We start from the raw sequence: 15,981 nt of genomic DNA, 5'->3' as shown, positions 1-15,981 counted from the left end.
AATGTTGGGTTCAAACCTTTTTCAAAGTTTCAGAGCTTCTGTTTGTTTCTATTTGTGATAGTGTGCTCTCTCTTCAGCTGCCTAACTGCTGCCCTATCCATCACACACATGCATGCACACAATTTGTGGGGGAAGAGAACTGTTGATTCATATTTTTTGTCTTTTTTTCCCAAGGTTGTGCCGTCGGAAATGATTGACAGCCTTTTAGTTGCTTGCCACAGCAGCTCATTTGAAAAACTGGAAACGGTAGTAAAAGTAAGGAGAAAGAGTCCTCATTTATTAATAAGACAGAGCTGGAACATTCAACGCCTGGGGCATTAAAATGTAACAACAGATCCTCAATGAAAAGAAAAATTGGGCAAGTGTATAATGGGTAACCAATCCGCTCCTGCCCATATTACACCCCGGCTGAAGTAGTAGGTTCTTCCCAGTATATTTCTGGACACCGAGAACTATTTAGTGTTTTGTAAAATTGTTCTAGAGAGCTTGACCACACCAAGCTAGCCTATTGGGGCTGAGTGTGGATTGAGCATGGACCTAATACGATGAACTAGGTAGACAATGAGGACTCATCTTATTTTTAAATTTTGGATAAAAGTCTACTGGTCATCTAGTTGGGTGACATCAGTGCTAGAAATGAGAGTGGGGAAGACGATGATAAAAATAGATATAACAGCTTAGATTAATTGATTGGGTCAGCACTTCTTTTCTGGTTGATGTTAGGTTAAAAAGCATGGTCAAAATGTAGATAAAGGAAAAGGACCCCTCTATACTACTCCAACTATGAGTGTGTCCTGTTGTATGTGTGCAACGTTTCCATTTCTCATATTAACCACTCTTATCTCTCAAACTGCAATGGTGAACTATTTATGCCATTTGTCCAGACTCTGTTCAAATCTAGTGCACTATGTTATTGTAAACTACACTTTTATGTTTTAATAATAACTAAATATGCTTAATGCTACTTGGTTCAATCTCTTCTGCTGGCCTCACAGATAAAGACACTTTTTGATGTAGTACCAAACTGAATTAGCTGATCTCTGCCTGGCCAGCAGCTCCAATTAACTTCATGTTAGTCCAAGGAGACAAAATATTGGTTAGGGCTCTTACCCGTATCTAGTGATCTCTGCTAAAAGAAAATTACACTTGTGTAAACATGGAATGAGGACAGATCTGACTCAGCTATGATGCCCTCTATGGTAAATAGAGTGCCAGCAATCACAATATAAGCATGCCCATAAATTATGCCCACTTTAATTGCTAGTGCATTTAGTGCCCGGAATGAGTCAACACTTTAAAGAGGAGAAAAGGGGACATAAAAGTGCTACCTGTATGTATTGATTGAATTTGTCCTTCACATACCAAATGTCCCACTGTTTAAATAGGTCTCCACTCTGATGCTTCTGTGACCAAATAGTTTCCAGACTTGCATACAAAAGTGCCAGTGTGGACAAAGTATTAGAGGTGTGGTAATACCTGTGAAACAGTATCGCAAGATGAGTCAGTGACGGGGAAGGAACTGATGTTTACTATTTGCAATGTGATGGGTGTACGAAGTGCTTCTATTTATTCACTGCTATGTTTTGCTCTCAGGATATGATTAATGAAGGGTATGCTGCAACACAGTTAATCAACCAGCTACATGATGTTATTATCGATAAAGAGGACCTTAACGACCAGCAGAAATCAGCAATCACACTAAAACTGGCAGTAAGTATGGACTGAAATAAACAGAAATCTGTCTCTTCTGGTTTGAGTGGAATATCCAAATTCCTTGGCCTAGCTCCACCCAGTTGACTTTTGGTGTTTTGATGTTTGAATTCTGGAAACCATCTTTTTAATCCTATAAATGGTCTTGATTCCCACTTGCCAACAATGGGATAAAATGCTAGTTCACTAGTCATTGAAGAGTGTTCAGGAGTTTGATCACTGTAGTTTGATTCTGTTGAACAGGCCTTAATTATATCTGTTGACATTAGTTATAATGCAATTCATCTTTCTCTAATGATGGGAAGGCTGAATTAATAAGATGAGAGTGTTTTATGAAATTGGATTATCTCTTTGAGAACACAGAGCAATTATTTTATGAATCTTTTGTATTTTAATATAAAATAGTATAATCGTGATCTCCATTTATTTGTCCTTTGTTCATATTTCTGAATTCAAGTTCTCAAAAAAATTTGCAGTTATGGTTTTGCTGAATATGGTTATCTTGAACTATATTTTGCTGATCCTTGAGTTTGATTCTACATTAGTATTCCTGCAATGCACCAGAATATTTATTGTGATCAGTTACTGTTCAATTTAAAGATTTTCCATGGAAAGAAACTCATTTTAATGACAGATACAATATTGAGTTCTTGAAAATTGGTCCCCAGTGCTTGTGTGGGATCCTAATTTCAGGGTTTGGATGTTAATTATTTTTATTCTTTCATGGGACGTGGGCATCGCTGGGAAAGCCTGCATTTGTTGCTCATCCCTAATTGCTGTTGACAACTGAGTGGTTTGCTAGGGCCATTCCAGAGAGCAGGCAAGAGTCAACCCCATTACTGTGGGTCTGCACTCACATGTAGGCCAGGCTAGGTAAGGACAGCAGATTTCCTTCCCTAAAGGGCATTAGTGAACCAGATGGGTTTTTACAACATTCGATGAGTTTCATGGCACCATGACTGAGACTAGCTTTCAGTTCTAGATTTTTTATTAATTGAATTTAAATTCCACCAGCTACATTGGTGGGATTTGGAACTGTGTTCCTATGGCATTAACCAGGGCCTCTTTGTTTACAAGTCCAGTCAGATTATGCCACCATCTTCGTAATAGTTATTTCTCAATCCATCTCCAGCAATATATAATTAGCGTTAAAGAATGTTATGACATCACTTTCATTTTAAAAGTGGCTTTTTTTTCCCCAGGAAGTTGACAAGTGCTTAACAGATGGCGCTGATGAGTACCTGCAGATGATCGGTCTTTGTGCAGTTATTATGCAACAGTTTACACAGAGCAATTAAACTACAGATGGAAAGCAGTTGATGAACAAAATAACTTCTTTCATATTCATTTAATCCCACAAGGACTTGGAAGGTCAATTTACAATCTGAAGAAGCCCAGCCAACTGTTGAGTTTCCCATAGTGCTTTTAGATCAATTCTCCATACAAAATAAAGTGTTTCTAAGTTTGAAATGTAATATTTTGTGGACTCTTGGAGTATTTCAATAAATCTAGTATTCACAGTGCATACACAAAACTGATTTTGACATCACTGCCTTGGGCGGAAGACAAACCTTAAAATGATTTTGTGTGTATGCTGTTGAATTTCAAACTTATACTGAAATGAAAATGCAGCAATATCTTGCTACCTGTTCTCCGGATTCAGTGCTCATGTACAGTAGTAAAAATTCATCCTATAACTGGCTCTACATCTCTTCCACTTTGTTTGTTCCACTTCCTAACTCCTTCAGTCTTGCCCCAAGCTATGAAATTGTAAGATAATTGATTGCCTCGCTCTTGGGCATGCATCTTTTTGTTGATTGTATGTGTTCACTATTGTAAGCAAATGGTAATACACATTGTTAATCTGCCCACTGGCACTGTCCTCACTTATGAGGTTACTAGAACTTCATGTCAGAGGATGGATTGATCCAATGCTGCTTGTAGCCATCAATTCTATTTTAACTGTGACCCACAAGGGTATAGATGTTTCCCAGTCAAAACATTTTGTACAATGTAATGCAGTAGACTGTACTGCTTGTTTGTGATAATAGTGTAGCCAGAACCATTTATTAGGTGGGCAGATGCCTGGTATTTAGGACCCACAGTCATTCACTGGGCAAGTTATAGGCATTATTAGTTCAGATATCCTCCATTTTATACTTAAGCCAGAGATGTGGGAATTTTGCTGTGTGCACAAATTACATTTCAGAAATGGTATACTGATTGTGAAGCAATTGGAAGGTCTCAAGGGTGTTTTAAGGTGTAATATAAAATTCAAGTTCTTTCTCATTGTGAATTCATTGGTGCTGTCATATTACACAAGTTGCTCCTTTTTTCTTTTGTCTCTTGTACAACTGTTTCAACAGATGCTGCCAGTACAAATTCCTTATCTGAGCCACCCTGTACACCATTTTCCCCAGCCCGTTGCTGGAATAGGGATGGGCAAATAATGCTGGCCTCGCCAGTGATACCCACATCCCACGAATGAATTAAAAAAACAAACATTCTCACTTGTCTATCACAGGTGTGTGGACATGGTTTTAGACCTACTGTGGGTTGAGAGAAGTAATTTTTTGAAAACAAGCAGGTTAACAAGAAAACGAAGGCTGTAACAAAAGCAAAATACTGTAGCTGCTGGAAATCTTACATAAAAACAGCTGCAAATAGAGGTTAGGCAGCATCTGTTGAAACAGTCAACATTTCAGGTTCATGTATGACCTTTCATCAGCACTGTAAAGTTAGAAAACCTATTCCACAGCAGACCTAGCCCAACTGAAAAAGTAGTAACATTTCAGGTGCAACTATTCCATCCAAATTCTAGGATCTATGAACTATATGCTGCAGTTGTCAGCTATCTACCATCTGCATGGTGGAATCACTTATCAAAAGGAAATTAATTGAGATTATTGGAAGGCTAATGATCTTAGCCCTGCCATTGCTGTAGGAGGTTCTCATGGTAGTGGCCTAGGCCCAACCATTTTCATCAATTACCTTTCCTCCATCATAGCATAACAAGGGAATCCTTGTTGATGCGTGTACTGTATTCAGATCCATTTGCAACTCCATTAATGAAGCAGTCTGTACCTGTGTAGAAAGACCTGGACAACATTCAGACTTGGGCTGAAAAATGAAAAGTACATTCATGTCACATTAAGTGGCAGGCAATGGCCATCTCCCAATCTCTCCTCGCCATTTAATTACACTACCGTTGTCAAATTCCCCCATCAGCATCCTGAGGAAGGTCAGGGCAAAGAAAGAGGAGCAAGAGATCATCACTTACCACAATGGAATACTCTGCACGTGCCTGAGTGCAGTTTCAACATGATCCAGGACAAAGCAGTCCATTTGATTAGCAGCACCACCTACACCCACAGCCTCTACCAACTTGGACAAGGGCAGTACTCACCAGCTCGAAGTCACAATGTCCTGGCTTGGAAATATTTTGCCATTTCTTTATGCTCACTCTGGCTCAAAATCCTGCACCTCTCTACCTAAATGCAATGTTTCAAAAAGGTGGCTTATTGCCTTCGCAAGGTTAATTAGCAATGGGCACTAAAAGATGACCTTGCCAGTAGCATCCATAGCCCCAGAATTCAGTGAAGCTGTCCATACCCAGTCTGGTCAACAGCACAGCAATGTGCTTGACTGCAACCTACCTCTGCAATGGCCTAGTAAGCCTCTTACAGTAATACAGGAAAATGGCTCACTACCATTAGCAAGGTCAATTTAGGAATTGATCATAAAAGATAACCTGAGCAGCACTGCCCACTGTTTGCAATGAGCATTAGGATTCAACAATCTGCACACTTTATATACAGTTTGCATCCTTCAACTAGTCTATTACATCTATATTTAATAAGTCTGCAACACCCCAATTTTAATGTACAAAAACCACATTGATTGCAGGAGTTTATCAGGATCCCCTGTGAGTTTACCTTAAATTTCAACACTAGCACAAGGATTAGGCTTGTGCTGTAGTTATGAAATAGCATACAGGTAATCCAATTAACTTTTTCCAGTGATGCTACTAAAGCCCATCCCCCTCCCCAATTGATAAATCTACAAAAAAAACTTACTCCAATTTTACATCCAAATGGTAGCTACCTCAAACTCATCACATGGAAGCAGCACGGAAAGGAAATCAGACACAAGCTAGGCCCATCTCCATAGCAAGGTCAAGGTCTAACAGCTATCATGTATACATCCTTCCACTATTGTAGCAATAATGCTAGAGCATGGTCTACTACTGACTTAGGGGTTGGTACCCATCATGATTGGAGAATAGAAGAGCAGGAGCTATTGTTCAGTAAGATGTAAACAGACAGGCTGCCCTCAGAACAATGCCAGTACAAGTCACTATATTATACAGCAAGTGTTTCTGGTATGCATTATCAGCCAAACAAGAGTTATATACATTCAAGGCTGCCTAGGAAGCATTGTACCCTGCAAGATCAAACTTAGTCAGTTACTTAACCAAATCTTCAATTTTCAACACCCCAGAACCCCCTTCCATACATTCCAACAATTTTGAATCTCCTGGCCTTACACCCTACGTTAAAAAATACTGCAGCTGTTGGAAATTTCAAATTAAGAAATGCTGGAAATACACAAGTCTGGCAGCATCTGTGCAGAAAAGCAGAGTTAACATTCTAGGTCTGTGACCCTTCAGCAGAACTGGCAAATGAAGGACCACTGACCTAAAATGTTAACTCAACTTCTCTCCACAGCTGCTGCCAGCCCTGCTGTGTATTTCCAGTCTATATAAGAAAAAAAACTGATGGGATCAGTTTTTTTTTTTTTAATTGCCTAGAAGCCTTCATATTCAAAGTTAGTAGAAGGCCAAGCTAGTCATCTACTTCAATCATATCTAAAAACTAAAGCAAATAGCAGTTACACTAATTTTGATATACCCAAAAGTAGTAATCTCCTACCACCCTTATGCTGTGTACATAAGGAAGTGCCCCATCCCTGGCAACAAAGTTAGGTCTTAGTTAGTCTCCAGGCAGAGTGAGATCAATAACCATCTTGCAGCTCTTGTTCCTCCTAACAAAGAGGTCAACATTTCACATTCAAATTAACTTTAATAACTTACATGCTAACTTCTCAAATTCCACCTTACAAACTGCAACTCAGCAGAATCTAATAGGAGCAAAACATTACTGTTATAAAGACCTTCAATGTAGGTTCAAGTCAGCCAGGGCACTGATTTGGAAGCCATAAAAATACAGGAATTATACATAAATCTGCACACTTACATGGAACTCAAGTGAAATTAAAATCAGAGTAAAGTTTGCCTGAGCCCAGGTGGGTCCTTAGCAAAATTACTACAAACTTTAGCTGAAGTGAACAATTTGAATATTACTAATATGAAACCAGTTTAAAATGGAGCCAAGTGTGGCAAATAAGCATCACTTCCAAAGTATAGTAGTTGCCCTTCAATGTGAATGGTACCTTACAAGGGTTGGCATATTGCAATTTTTAATTGGCCAGCAGTGCATATTGAAACCATTCCTGTGCATGCATGACTTTAATCTTAAAAAGGCAACAGTTATAGCAGGCTATAGATTTTACAGAAACCCCATTTAAAAGTAGGTTTATTGATTGTAAACCTCCAATAATAGTGTTTCTTATTTAAAGCACCACAGGAATGAGCCTGTAATACATTTGCTTAGGCTTGCTGCATTTTATATTGCTCAGATCATACAAACATGCACCACCATTGCAAATTTAGGTAGTTTTTCCTCATACATTTACTCTCTCCAGAAGCATGTTAGATCAACATGGTTTAAAAGTTGAAAGATCTGTATTTTACTATTGAGCAGAGTCTGTACAATCTCCTAGTAGGTTGTTTTCTAGAGAAAACAAAAATAAATATTTAGAATAGGAAGATGGACAGCAACAGATTGCATAAATTAGAACAGGCCATGTACAATAAACAAGAGAACTACAAAGTTACAAAAATAAAGATGCAATACAGGAATGCAGTTACAACATCTGGTTTCCCTCCAAACTAATGCCAAATTTCTCACATTTGTACAAGGTTATCTTGAGCAACCATATACTAGGAAGCCAAAACTGTGCAGATCATAGCATAAGTAGATCTTTGCACAACTCAAACTTTTTATTAAATACAAATACATGTCATTTGATTACTCTAGAAAAAGTGCATACATTTTACCAATTAATTGGCAAGCTTCATTTTAAAATAGTTGTAGATATGCCAGTTTGACATAATTGGCTGATTTAACACAGCACTTGAATTTTTTAGTCCATAAGTAAACTATTAAGTGATAAAGAATATCAAACAGAAATGCTACTACAGAACATTCAAAACACTGAAGGGCATATACATTTAAACACCCCATGACTTAAACTTCCCACCCCAGCAGTCAACACTGCAAAAGGATGGCTTTCCTCAAGTCACTTATCACAATGCTGGATTTCTGATCCTGTTTGCACATGGGAGAAGAGATTCAACAACTCGTGAAGCAGCACAACGCACCATGTAGTCTGATAAATCAGCAGCTGCAAATGCAAATTCTCATGCCATCATTTAGATCAGGTCAGCCACATTCATAGGCATCTCTTCCACAGTTGTATTGTAGAATGTCTCAATATCACGAAGAATTCTTTTATCTTCTTCAGTAACAAAGTTAATAGCAACACCCTTCCTTCCAAAGCGACCACCACGACCAATTCTGTGTAAAGAATAAATCAAGTTCATCTTTAAATATAGTTTGAAGGCTTCAAAACATTCCCTAGAGCAACCACGTGTAATGTGAAAAGTAGCATTTCTTAAATCCAAATATGAAGTTGCAATTTTTGACCACCCCCCAGTTCCCAATTAAGCAATATTTCATAAGGCTAAGCAGACTGAGCTATGCTTACACTCATGACCACACTGGACTGCATTCAACAAAATTCTACTTTAGCACAAGTAATTAAGCTAGTTGCTTTGATGGATTTGAAAAGCACTAACCTGTGAATATAGTTCTCACGATTTGTAGGCAAGTCGTAGTTAATAACTAGAGACACCTGCTGCACATCAATGCCACGAGCCTTGGAGAGAATATTTAAATTAGCTTATAGAAAAGCTGATTCGTATAAGGTTTACTACACAAGAAAGCATTTTGTATCTAGATTTCTGCTGCTCTTGAGCAGCAGAATGATTTTCCTTTCTCTGGCTTAAGCAATTAGAGAACCACCTCCCTGAGCCAGGGAGGGGGAGGTGAGGAATGCACAGACTTCAGTCATTTTTAAATTTTCCAGCATCACCAACTTAGTACAGAAAAATTGCACACCATGTCCAGTAACTTAAAAAGTACTGAAACTACATGCAGCTATTTCCACTACATAAAGAACTCATGAAAATTTTAATTTTTAAGCAGCTAAATTCATGTGTTAATATACATACCAGCAAGTCAGTAGTGATTAGTACACGGCTAGATCCTGAACGGAATTCCCTCATAATAACGTCACGTTCTTTCTGATCCATATCTCCATGCTGCAATGGATAGTCATAGAGAGACAATGCATTTATAGATATATCAAGTTGTCAAAAAGCAACTATTGCTCTGGTCTAATTTAGCTGGCAGTAACTGACCAAAGCTTGGATTAAATTAAGTGACAGGAGAAAGAATCTTCTACAAAAAAGCAAAGCAGTTGGAAGTTCATGTCATACCACTTATAGCAATAGTGTTTCCAACTACATTAAAAATTACAATAGTTTTTCTTCACTATCAATCTTTACAACAAATAAACCCCTATTGCCTCAAGAGGCAGTAATGGCATAGGATACCAAGAGGGTCCCAGGTTTCTATCCCAAATTTATACCGAAAGTTGCAATGATCAGATTACATTCAATTTAATTGAAAAACAGCAACCTCAGCAAGGTACGAGAACAGTGGAAGCATACTCTAGAGAAGAACCAATACCTTCAAAGAGCAGACACTGATAGAAGATAAAAACTACAGAAACCTTACCAAAGCAGAGACAGTGAAGTCCCTTGCGTGCATTTTCTCAGTTAGCCAATCAACCTTCCTCCTTGTGTTAAGGAAAATCACAGCTTGTGTTATTGTTAGAGTTTCGTACAAGTCACACAGTGTGTCCAATTTCCATTCCTGTCAGAATAAGTTGCTGAGTTTTAATTGAGCCTCCAACAACAGACTAATTCCAAATTGTATTGTTTAGTTGGCCCCACCACTTTTTAAATCCCATCCTGAAGGAGTTTTTCATAAATATGTTCAACAAACCTCACGCTCCACATTGATGTAAAACTGTTTGATACCCTCAAGGGTGAGCTCCTCTTTTTTCACAAGGATGCGGATTGGATCACGCATAAACTTTTTGGTGACCTCCAAGACATCACTAGGCATAGTAGCAGACAACAAAACCACCTAAAGAAATCAGTGCTTTATTTTAATTTCTTTCCAGAAAATTATTCACACAAAACCCCCACATTAGAAATCTTGTGTCTGCATGCAACTCAGCATTTTCCACTAGATGTACATTTATAATGTAAATGCTCCATGCTTTAATTACTCGACAATTGTGGCAAAGTAGCAGCTTAGTTCGGAATATCCCAATTATTCAGCCTGTACTACAGAGAACTTGGTGTTCCAACTATCACATTCCTCCTTAAATTATTGTGCATTGTTAAATAACCACCAAAAGTTTGCAAGCACCAGTCCAATTATTTCCCACACTAACCCCACTCTGCCCAAAGACTGCATTTCATTTCACCTCAACTCCTGGTGTGAAATACAGGATCAACTACTGGTCCACAAAAACTGTAGCACAGATTCTTGAGACAAAGGACACTGGACATTAAGAGGTCCACCCTGGCCTCATTGGCAATGTTGTGCATTTTTTCTCCTTCCTCGGTGTACTCTACTAGCATCATTACAAAAGACAGGGGTACTGAATTTTGTAATTTTAGCAGAATGCTTAAAAAGAAGGCAAGATGGTAACAAGTGTGATTTTCCACATCTTGCTGCTGTCCATGTAGTATTTATTGGAAGCCATTTCTTGCTCATGTTACCTCCGGTTGGAAAACATACCAGCTTACCTGAATGTTTGTGCTTAGCTTCTGAAAAATCTCATAAATTTGATCTTTGAATCCACGACTCAACATTTCATCAGCTTCATCTAAAACAAACATCTTGATCCACCTAGAAGCTGCAAGGATTATTTAAACTACATTAGAGCAGTATCTTTTGGAGAAGCTTCAACAAACTGCTATGCATCCACATAAACTTGCAGACTAATCCATGGGAAGTTTTGACCAAAGGGACTAGCAATCTGAATTCTAAATCTTAAGGTTCTGACTAACCTCAGACCCAACAATTCCAAGTCTGTTTTCCATTAATTAAAATATGTACACACCTAACTATAGAACAGAGTGATCAGTTAACAAGTTTGTCTCCATTTCAGGTCAGTCCCGAAAGATGGTAAAGCATCATTCCACTCTGAAAAAATTGAGGGCTTTGGATTTTTAAGGCCAGTACTCACATATATATCCCCTGTTCAACATGTCAAACACTCGCCCTGGAGTTCCTACAACAATATTGGGAGCTTCCGCATTCAGCTTCTGCATCTCACTTCGTACATTGGTGCCACCAATGCAGGCATGGCAAGTAGCACCCATGTAATCCCCCAGAGCCAGGATTACCTTCTGGATCTAAACAAAAATGTATAGATTCACTTAATCCTTGCATTAAAACACACACGACTACACAAGAACTAGTATATTTTCTACTAGTTAAATTATGTACACACCTAACCATAGGACAGAGTGATCAGTTAACAGGTTTGTCTCCATTTCAGGTCAGTCCCGAAAGATGGTAAAGCATCATTCCACTCTGAAGGACTTGAGGGCTTTGGATTTTTAAGGTCAGTACTCTTTGCTGACATTTGCCATATATTTGCTGATTTGGTGTTGTATTTAGATACTGAGCATTTAACACTACAATTGTGCAAGATAAAATGGAATACATGAAAGACTTATTCTTGATGCAACTATTTGGCCAATTACTTAATTTTAGCTTGCATAAGAGGCAAATAACCAAAGGAGTCCTGTATGTTTTTTTGGAGAGGGGGAGAAGCAAAAAAAACTTTCAAAGTAAACCACCCCCATTTTTATTAAAGAAAATGGTTTGAAGTCCAAGGTTATTACTTGGTGCTAATCTTCTCTAGTGATCCAACATAAAAAACTGATGCATACTGCTGATTGCCAAGGGCAATCCATACCACAGGATTCCTAACAGGCCTACAGACTATAGGGTCTTCAGTCCCAATCTTGGCCATATTTTGCAGTGAATTGCAGCTATTTAAAAAGACAGGGTAAGTTGAAGAAATAAAAGGCTGGCCGTACACTTTGCTTGAGATGTACATGAATAGAAAGAGGAGTAAGTCATGTAGCCCCACAAGCCTGTTCTGGCATTCAGTAAGGTCATGGCTGATCTGTGTCTCAACTTCCTATTTTCTTTTACCCCATATATCAATACCATTGGTTACAAAAAAAAAGTAATTTAAAATGACCTGACCTAACCAACTGCATTTGCAGACTAGAGTTCTAAACTTCTATCACCTTTTCTGTGAAGTCTTTTCTAACTTCTTAAAAAGATCTGGCTCTAGATTTTAGGCTATTTTGAGCCCTCTAGTCCTAGACTCCCCAAACAGCAGAAATAGTTTCTCCAACTTATTAGCTCCCCTTAGTACCTTAAACTTTTACTAAATCACTGCTTAACTTTCTAAATTCCATGGAATACAACCTTAGTTGGCATAATCTCTCCCTGTAATTTAAACCTTGGAGTATAAATATCATTCTGGTAAATCTATACTGAACTCCCAAGGGCTTTGTACAGCCAGAGCACAATTTCTCCTCAAATCCTCTAGAGATAAAGCCCAGCATTCAATCAGTCTGATTATTTTCCATACTTGTGCATGACATTTTAAACAATCCTTGTACATGAACACCCAAATCACCTTGGACCTCCTATTTCTAACTTTTCAAAATTTAGAAAATACTCTGATCTACCATTTTTAGAAAACAAGAATTGCTGGAAATACACAACAGGTCTGGTAACATCTGTAGAAAGAAGCAGAGTTAATGTTTCAGGTCCATGACCTGTCATCAGACCCTTTTTAGATATCTGTATGTATGAGGAATCACTCGAGTAGCCCATTTGTTTACCACAGCTTGCATGTTTTTAGCCACTTGTGCAATGAAGTGAAAACACCATTATACACATGGTGGATGAAAAGTCTATGGATGCTGTCAGAAAGCATTTGATAAGGTTCCACACACAAGACTAGCAATGAGACTGCATGAAGTTGGAGTTAACCTTGTGACATTGATAATTGGTTGGGAGGTGGAGATAAAAGGAACCCTTGGGTGGGATATGACAAGTGGTGTTCCCTATGATCTGTATATGCTAATATATATTAATGACTTGGCTGAAGGAAGAGGGTTGCATATTCCCGTTTCCAAATTGACAGCAAATTAGGATACACAGGAATTTGCGTAGATGGAAGCAGGAAGTTACAGACCGAATGAATGGGTTAAACTATGACAGGTGGGGGAAGCATGAGGTATCCACTTTGGACCAGAGAAAGACAAAAAAGATCTGGTATCCCATATACACAAATCACTAAAAACTAGCGTACAGGTACATTTAATTAGAAAGCCTAATGGAACATCGACCTTCAACTCAAGGAGGTTGGTGAGTCTGCATCTGGAGTACTTAATTCAGCTTTGGGCACCAAAACTTGATATACTGGTAATGCAAGGATTACAGTGCAGATTAAATTGACAACTGCACCGACACACGATCCTATGAAATCTAAATGCTAAAATACACCTTCAGTAGACCACACATCTCCAACACAGAAGTCCTCGAGGCGGCCAACGTCCCCAGCTTATACACCCTACTGAGTCAGCGGCGCTTGAGATGGCTTGGCCATGTGAGCCGCATGGAAGATGGCAGGATCCCCAAGGACACATTGTACAGCAAACTCATCACTGGTATCAGACCCACCAGCCGTCCATGTCTCCGCTTTAAAGACGTCTGCAAACGCGACATGAAGTCCTGTGACATTGATCACAAGTCATGGGAGTCAGTTGCCAGCAATCGCCAGAGCTGGCAGGCAGCCATAAAGGTGGGGCTAAAGTGTGCCGAGTCGAAGAGACTTAGCAGCTGGCAGGAAAAAAAGACAGAAGCGCAAGAGGAGAGCCAGCTGTGTAACAGCCCTGAACCAATTTTATCTGCAGCACCTGTGGAAGAGTCTGTCACTCTAGTATTGGCCTTCATAGCCACTCCAGGCACTGCTCCACAAATCACTGACCACCTCCAGGCGCTTACACATTGTCTCCCGAGACAAGGAGGCCAAAGAAGAAGAAAAAAGACCACGCAGTAGAGCTCAAGCTTCATTGATAAACCACTCTACCTGCTGTGCCAGTTCTCTGGTGGGAGCCAGGACCAAGGCCTGTGATTCTTTCATATCCAGCTCCAGCTGTTGCAGAATTGAGATTGCAAATGTGGCTGTTTTGCCAGTTCCAGACTGGGCTTGGGCAATGACATCAAAACCTGAATGAGAAATCAGAAGTTACCTTTGAATAGAAAAAGCATTTGAAAATATTAATTTCTGCTCCATTTAAGCAATACACAGAAGCATTCACTCTCTACAAGCTTCCATTAATCAACAATCCTAAATGTTAACAAACGTGCACATCTACTGCACTAATGTTCGAAGTCAAGGCAGCAAGTCTGGAGGCAATCGTGGACAGATCCCCTACAGGGACCAACATAACCACCCAGACAGGTCCCCTATCCTGAAAAGGTGGAACCTTCAGTCAGCCATAAATAAAGAGTGATCAGTAAAGAAGTTTCTCTCCATTGCATATCAGTCCCGAAAGATGGCAAACCATCATCTCACTCTAGGTTGAAATTAAGATAGGATCAGATGTACCAAACCTATTACCAAATTTTACTACTACAGTAATTATCCAAACTATAAATGGTAGTACTTACCACACACATTGCCAAACCATTCCAGTAAGAAAAACAACTTTCATAACCAGCATCTTTTTGTTTAGTATTAAATATTTACCTTTAATGCATGGCATAATTGCCCTCTGCTGAATGGCAGAGGGTTTTTCAAATCCATAAGCATAAATTCCTCGAAGGAGGGTCTCCTTCAGGTTCATGTCATCAAAATTATCAACAATTTCATTCCAGTTACTCTAAGGGAGGAAAAAGATTTCAAGTTAGGTCAAACAAAAGAAAAGCTTTAAAAAAGAACAATGCTACATAGTTTACTCACTTCAATAACACCATCTGGGTCCATTCCATCTGGGCCATGGTCTTTAGAGCTACGAACAGTTAAAAGAAAGGTTTTATAAAGGACTTAATTGGTTTCTGCTTTAATAGCTCTCCAAAGCCATAAGGTGACTCCCTCAGTTAGTACTCCTGCCAGTTAAGTTGCCAAACACAAAAGGCTCTGCCCTCCCCACCCCCGAGCTGAAATGGAGGAAGAACTCAAGATTAGCAAAAAAAAATCCTTCAAGTTGGGCTAAAAAAGTGAAAATACTACCCTTTTCGGTGAAGAAAAAGGACACGAAATGCTTAAAATATGTTGCACTTAGGGCATTTAAAAGACATTTTCATAGCTTAATTTATAACCCAATCCTAGTTGCAACTGGAACTCATCTACAGGCCCAACCCTTCCCATCCACGTGTCCGCAGCCCAACCACCAGCAACACCTCGTGCGGGAGGGGACAGGCTGCAGCCGCCACCGCACGGGTCGCCTCAAGTCGCTTCCCGGCCCAGGAACAACCCTCACATCGCCCTCAAACTCATCGTGAATTAACATCACCCATCCCAAGTCAATCATTCCCCTCTCCCCCCCGCCCCCAATACCTCAAACAAAGCCCAAAAAAAAGGAAAATACACACACCCACACCCGAAGGCCGCTTCCACACGGGCGCCATTCGGCGGCTCGGGTTCGGGCTGTATCGCCCCTCCCCCCACGAGCCGCCGCAATACTTCAAACGCCCCCGAGAGATTATTTTATTTGGTATAGTGAGGGTAGTGGTCGGTTCGAAGATCTCTCTCCTCCTCTCCCCCCACAAAGGTAAGGTCAGGCCCTTGGCTCGCCAGTGCCAGCGGCTACCTGAAATCCGCAGAACCACAAGACATCTTCTTCTCCACCACCCACCGTCACCGACGCCTCCTCACTGAAAGGAAACGCTCTCTCCGGGTCGCACCTAT

General features: G+C 39.7%; 2 protein-coding genes and 4 non-coding genes across 8 annotated transcripts in view; 1 reads left to right on the top strand and 5 right to left on the bottom strand.

Annotated features, from left to right (window-relative positions):
* The window catches only part of rfc4 (replication factor C (activator 1) 4), a 35,249-nt gene extending 31,250 nt beyond the window's left edge, over window positions 1–3,999 (top strand). Inside the window, exons 9-11 of the mRNA XM_068042535.1 lie at window positions 175–255; window positions 1,594–1,710; window positions 2,913–3,999. Coding sequence (XP_067898636.1) covers window positions 175–255; window positions 1,594–1,710; window positions 2,913–3,008 — 294 coding nt within the window. The 3' untranslated portion in view covers window positions 3,009–3,999. The remainder of the gene's footprint in view (window positions 1–174; window positions 256–1,593; window positions 1,711–2,912) is intronic.
* A 3,495-nt stretch (window positions 4,000–7,494) lies between these two features.
* Window positions 7,495–15,969, bottom strand: LOC137375389 (eukaryotic initiation factor 4A-II). Of its 3 annotated transcripts, none has more exons than XM_068042533.1 (11): window positions 15,668–15,969; window positions 15,034–15,082; window positions 14,821–14,953; window positions 14,158–14,297; window positions 11,221–11,389; window positions 10,778–10,887; window positions 9,963–10,106; window positions 9,693–9,830; window positions 9,125–9,214; window positions 8,690–8,769; window positions 7,495–8,408 (listed from the first exon to the last, which is right to left on the bottom strand). In XM_068042533.1, the coding sequence occupies exons 2-11, from the start codon at window positions 15,055–15,057 to the stop codon at window positions 8,264–8,266; spliced, it is 1,173 nt and encodes a 390-aa protein (XP_067898634.1). In that variant the 5' UTR covers window positions 15,058–15,082; window positions 15,668–15,969; the 3' UTR covers window positions 7,495–8,263. The 3 variants fall into 3 exon arrangements, with proteins under 3 accessions (XP_067898634.1, XP_067898632.1, XP_067898635.1); XM_068042531.1 differs by having other exon boundaries at window positions 15,884–15,964; XM_068042534.1 differs by lacking the exon at window positions 9,693–9,830 and having other exon boundaries at window positions 15,884–15,964.
* On the bottom strand, window positions 10,498–10,669 carry LOC137375532 (small nucleolar RNA SNORA81). The gene has a single exon (XR_010976019.1). It is a non-coding gene; the product is annotated as a small nucleolar RNA SNORA81 (small nucleolar RNA).
* Window positions 11,109–11,178, bottom strand: LOC137375535 (small nucleolar RNA SNORD2). Its single transcript, XR_010976022.1, has one exon. It is a non-coding gene; the product is annotated as a small nucleolar RNA SNORD2 (small nucleolar RNA).
* On the bottom strand, window positions 11,502–11,571 carry LOC137375534 (small nucleolar RNA SNORD2). Its single transcript, XR_010976021.1, has one exon. It is a non-coding gene; the product is annotated as a small nucleolar RNA SNORD2 (small nucleolar RNA).
* Window positions 14,579–14,648, bottom strand: LOC137375533 (small nucleolar RNA SNORD2). Its single transcript, XR_010976020.1, has one exon. It is a non-coding gene; the product is annotated as a small nucleolar RNA SNORD2 (small nucleolar RNA).
* Window positions 15,970–15,981: the final 12 nt, after the last annotated feature.

Source organism: Heterodontus francisci, chromosome 11, assembly GCF_036365525.1.
Source record: "Heterodontus francisci isolate sHetFra1 chromosome 11, sHetFra1.hap1, whole genome shotgun sequence".
Taxonomy (NCBI): Eukaryota; Metazoa; Chordata; class Chondrichthyes; order Heterodontiformes; family Heterodontidae; genus Heterodontus; species Heterodontus francisci.
The sequence above is the reverse complement of the archived record's forward strand: the minus strand, read 5'-3'. Positions and strand labels throughout refer to the sequence as shown.

Coding starts and splice junctions, on each gene's coding strand:
- LOC137375389 (XM_068042531.1), bottom strand. CDS start 15,909: ATGTCTTGTGGTTCTGCGGATTTCAG. Junction 14,298..14,820: donor AATTATGCCATGCATTAAAG/GTAAATATTTAA, acceptor TTTCTCATTCAG/GTTTTGATGTCATTGCCCAA. Junction 10,888..11,220: donor GTTGAACAGGGGATATATAT/GTGAGTACTGGC, acceptor TAATCCTTGCAG/CTTCTAGGTGGATCAAGATG.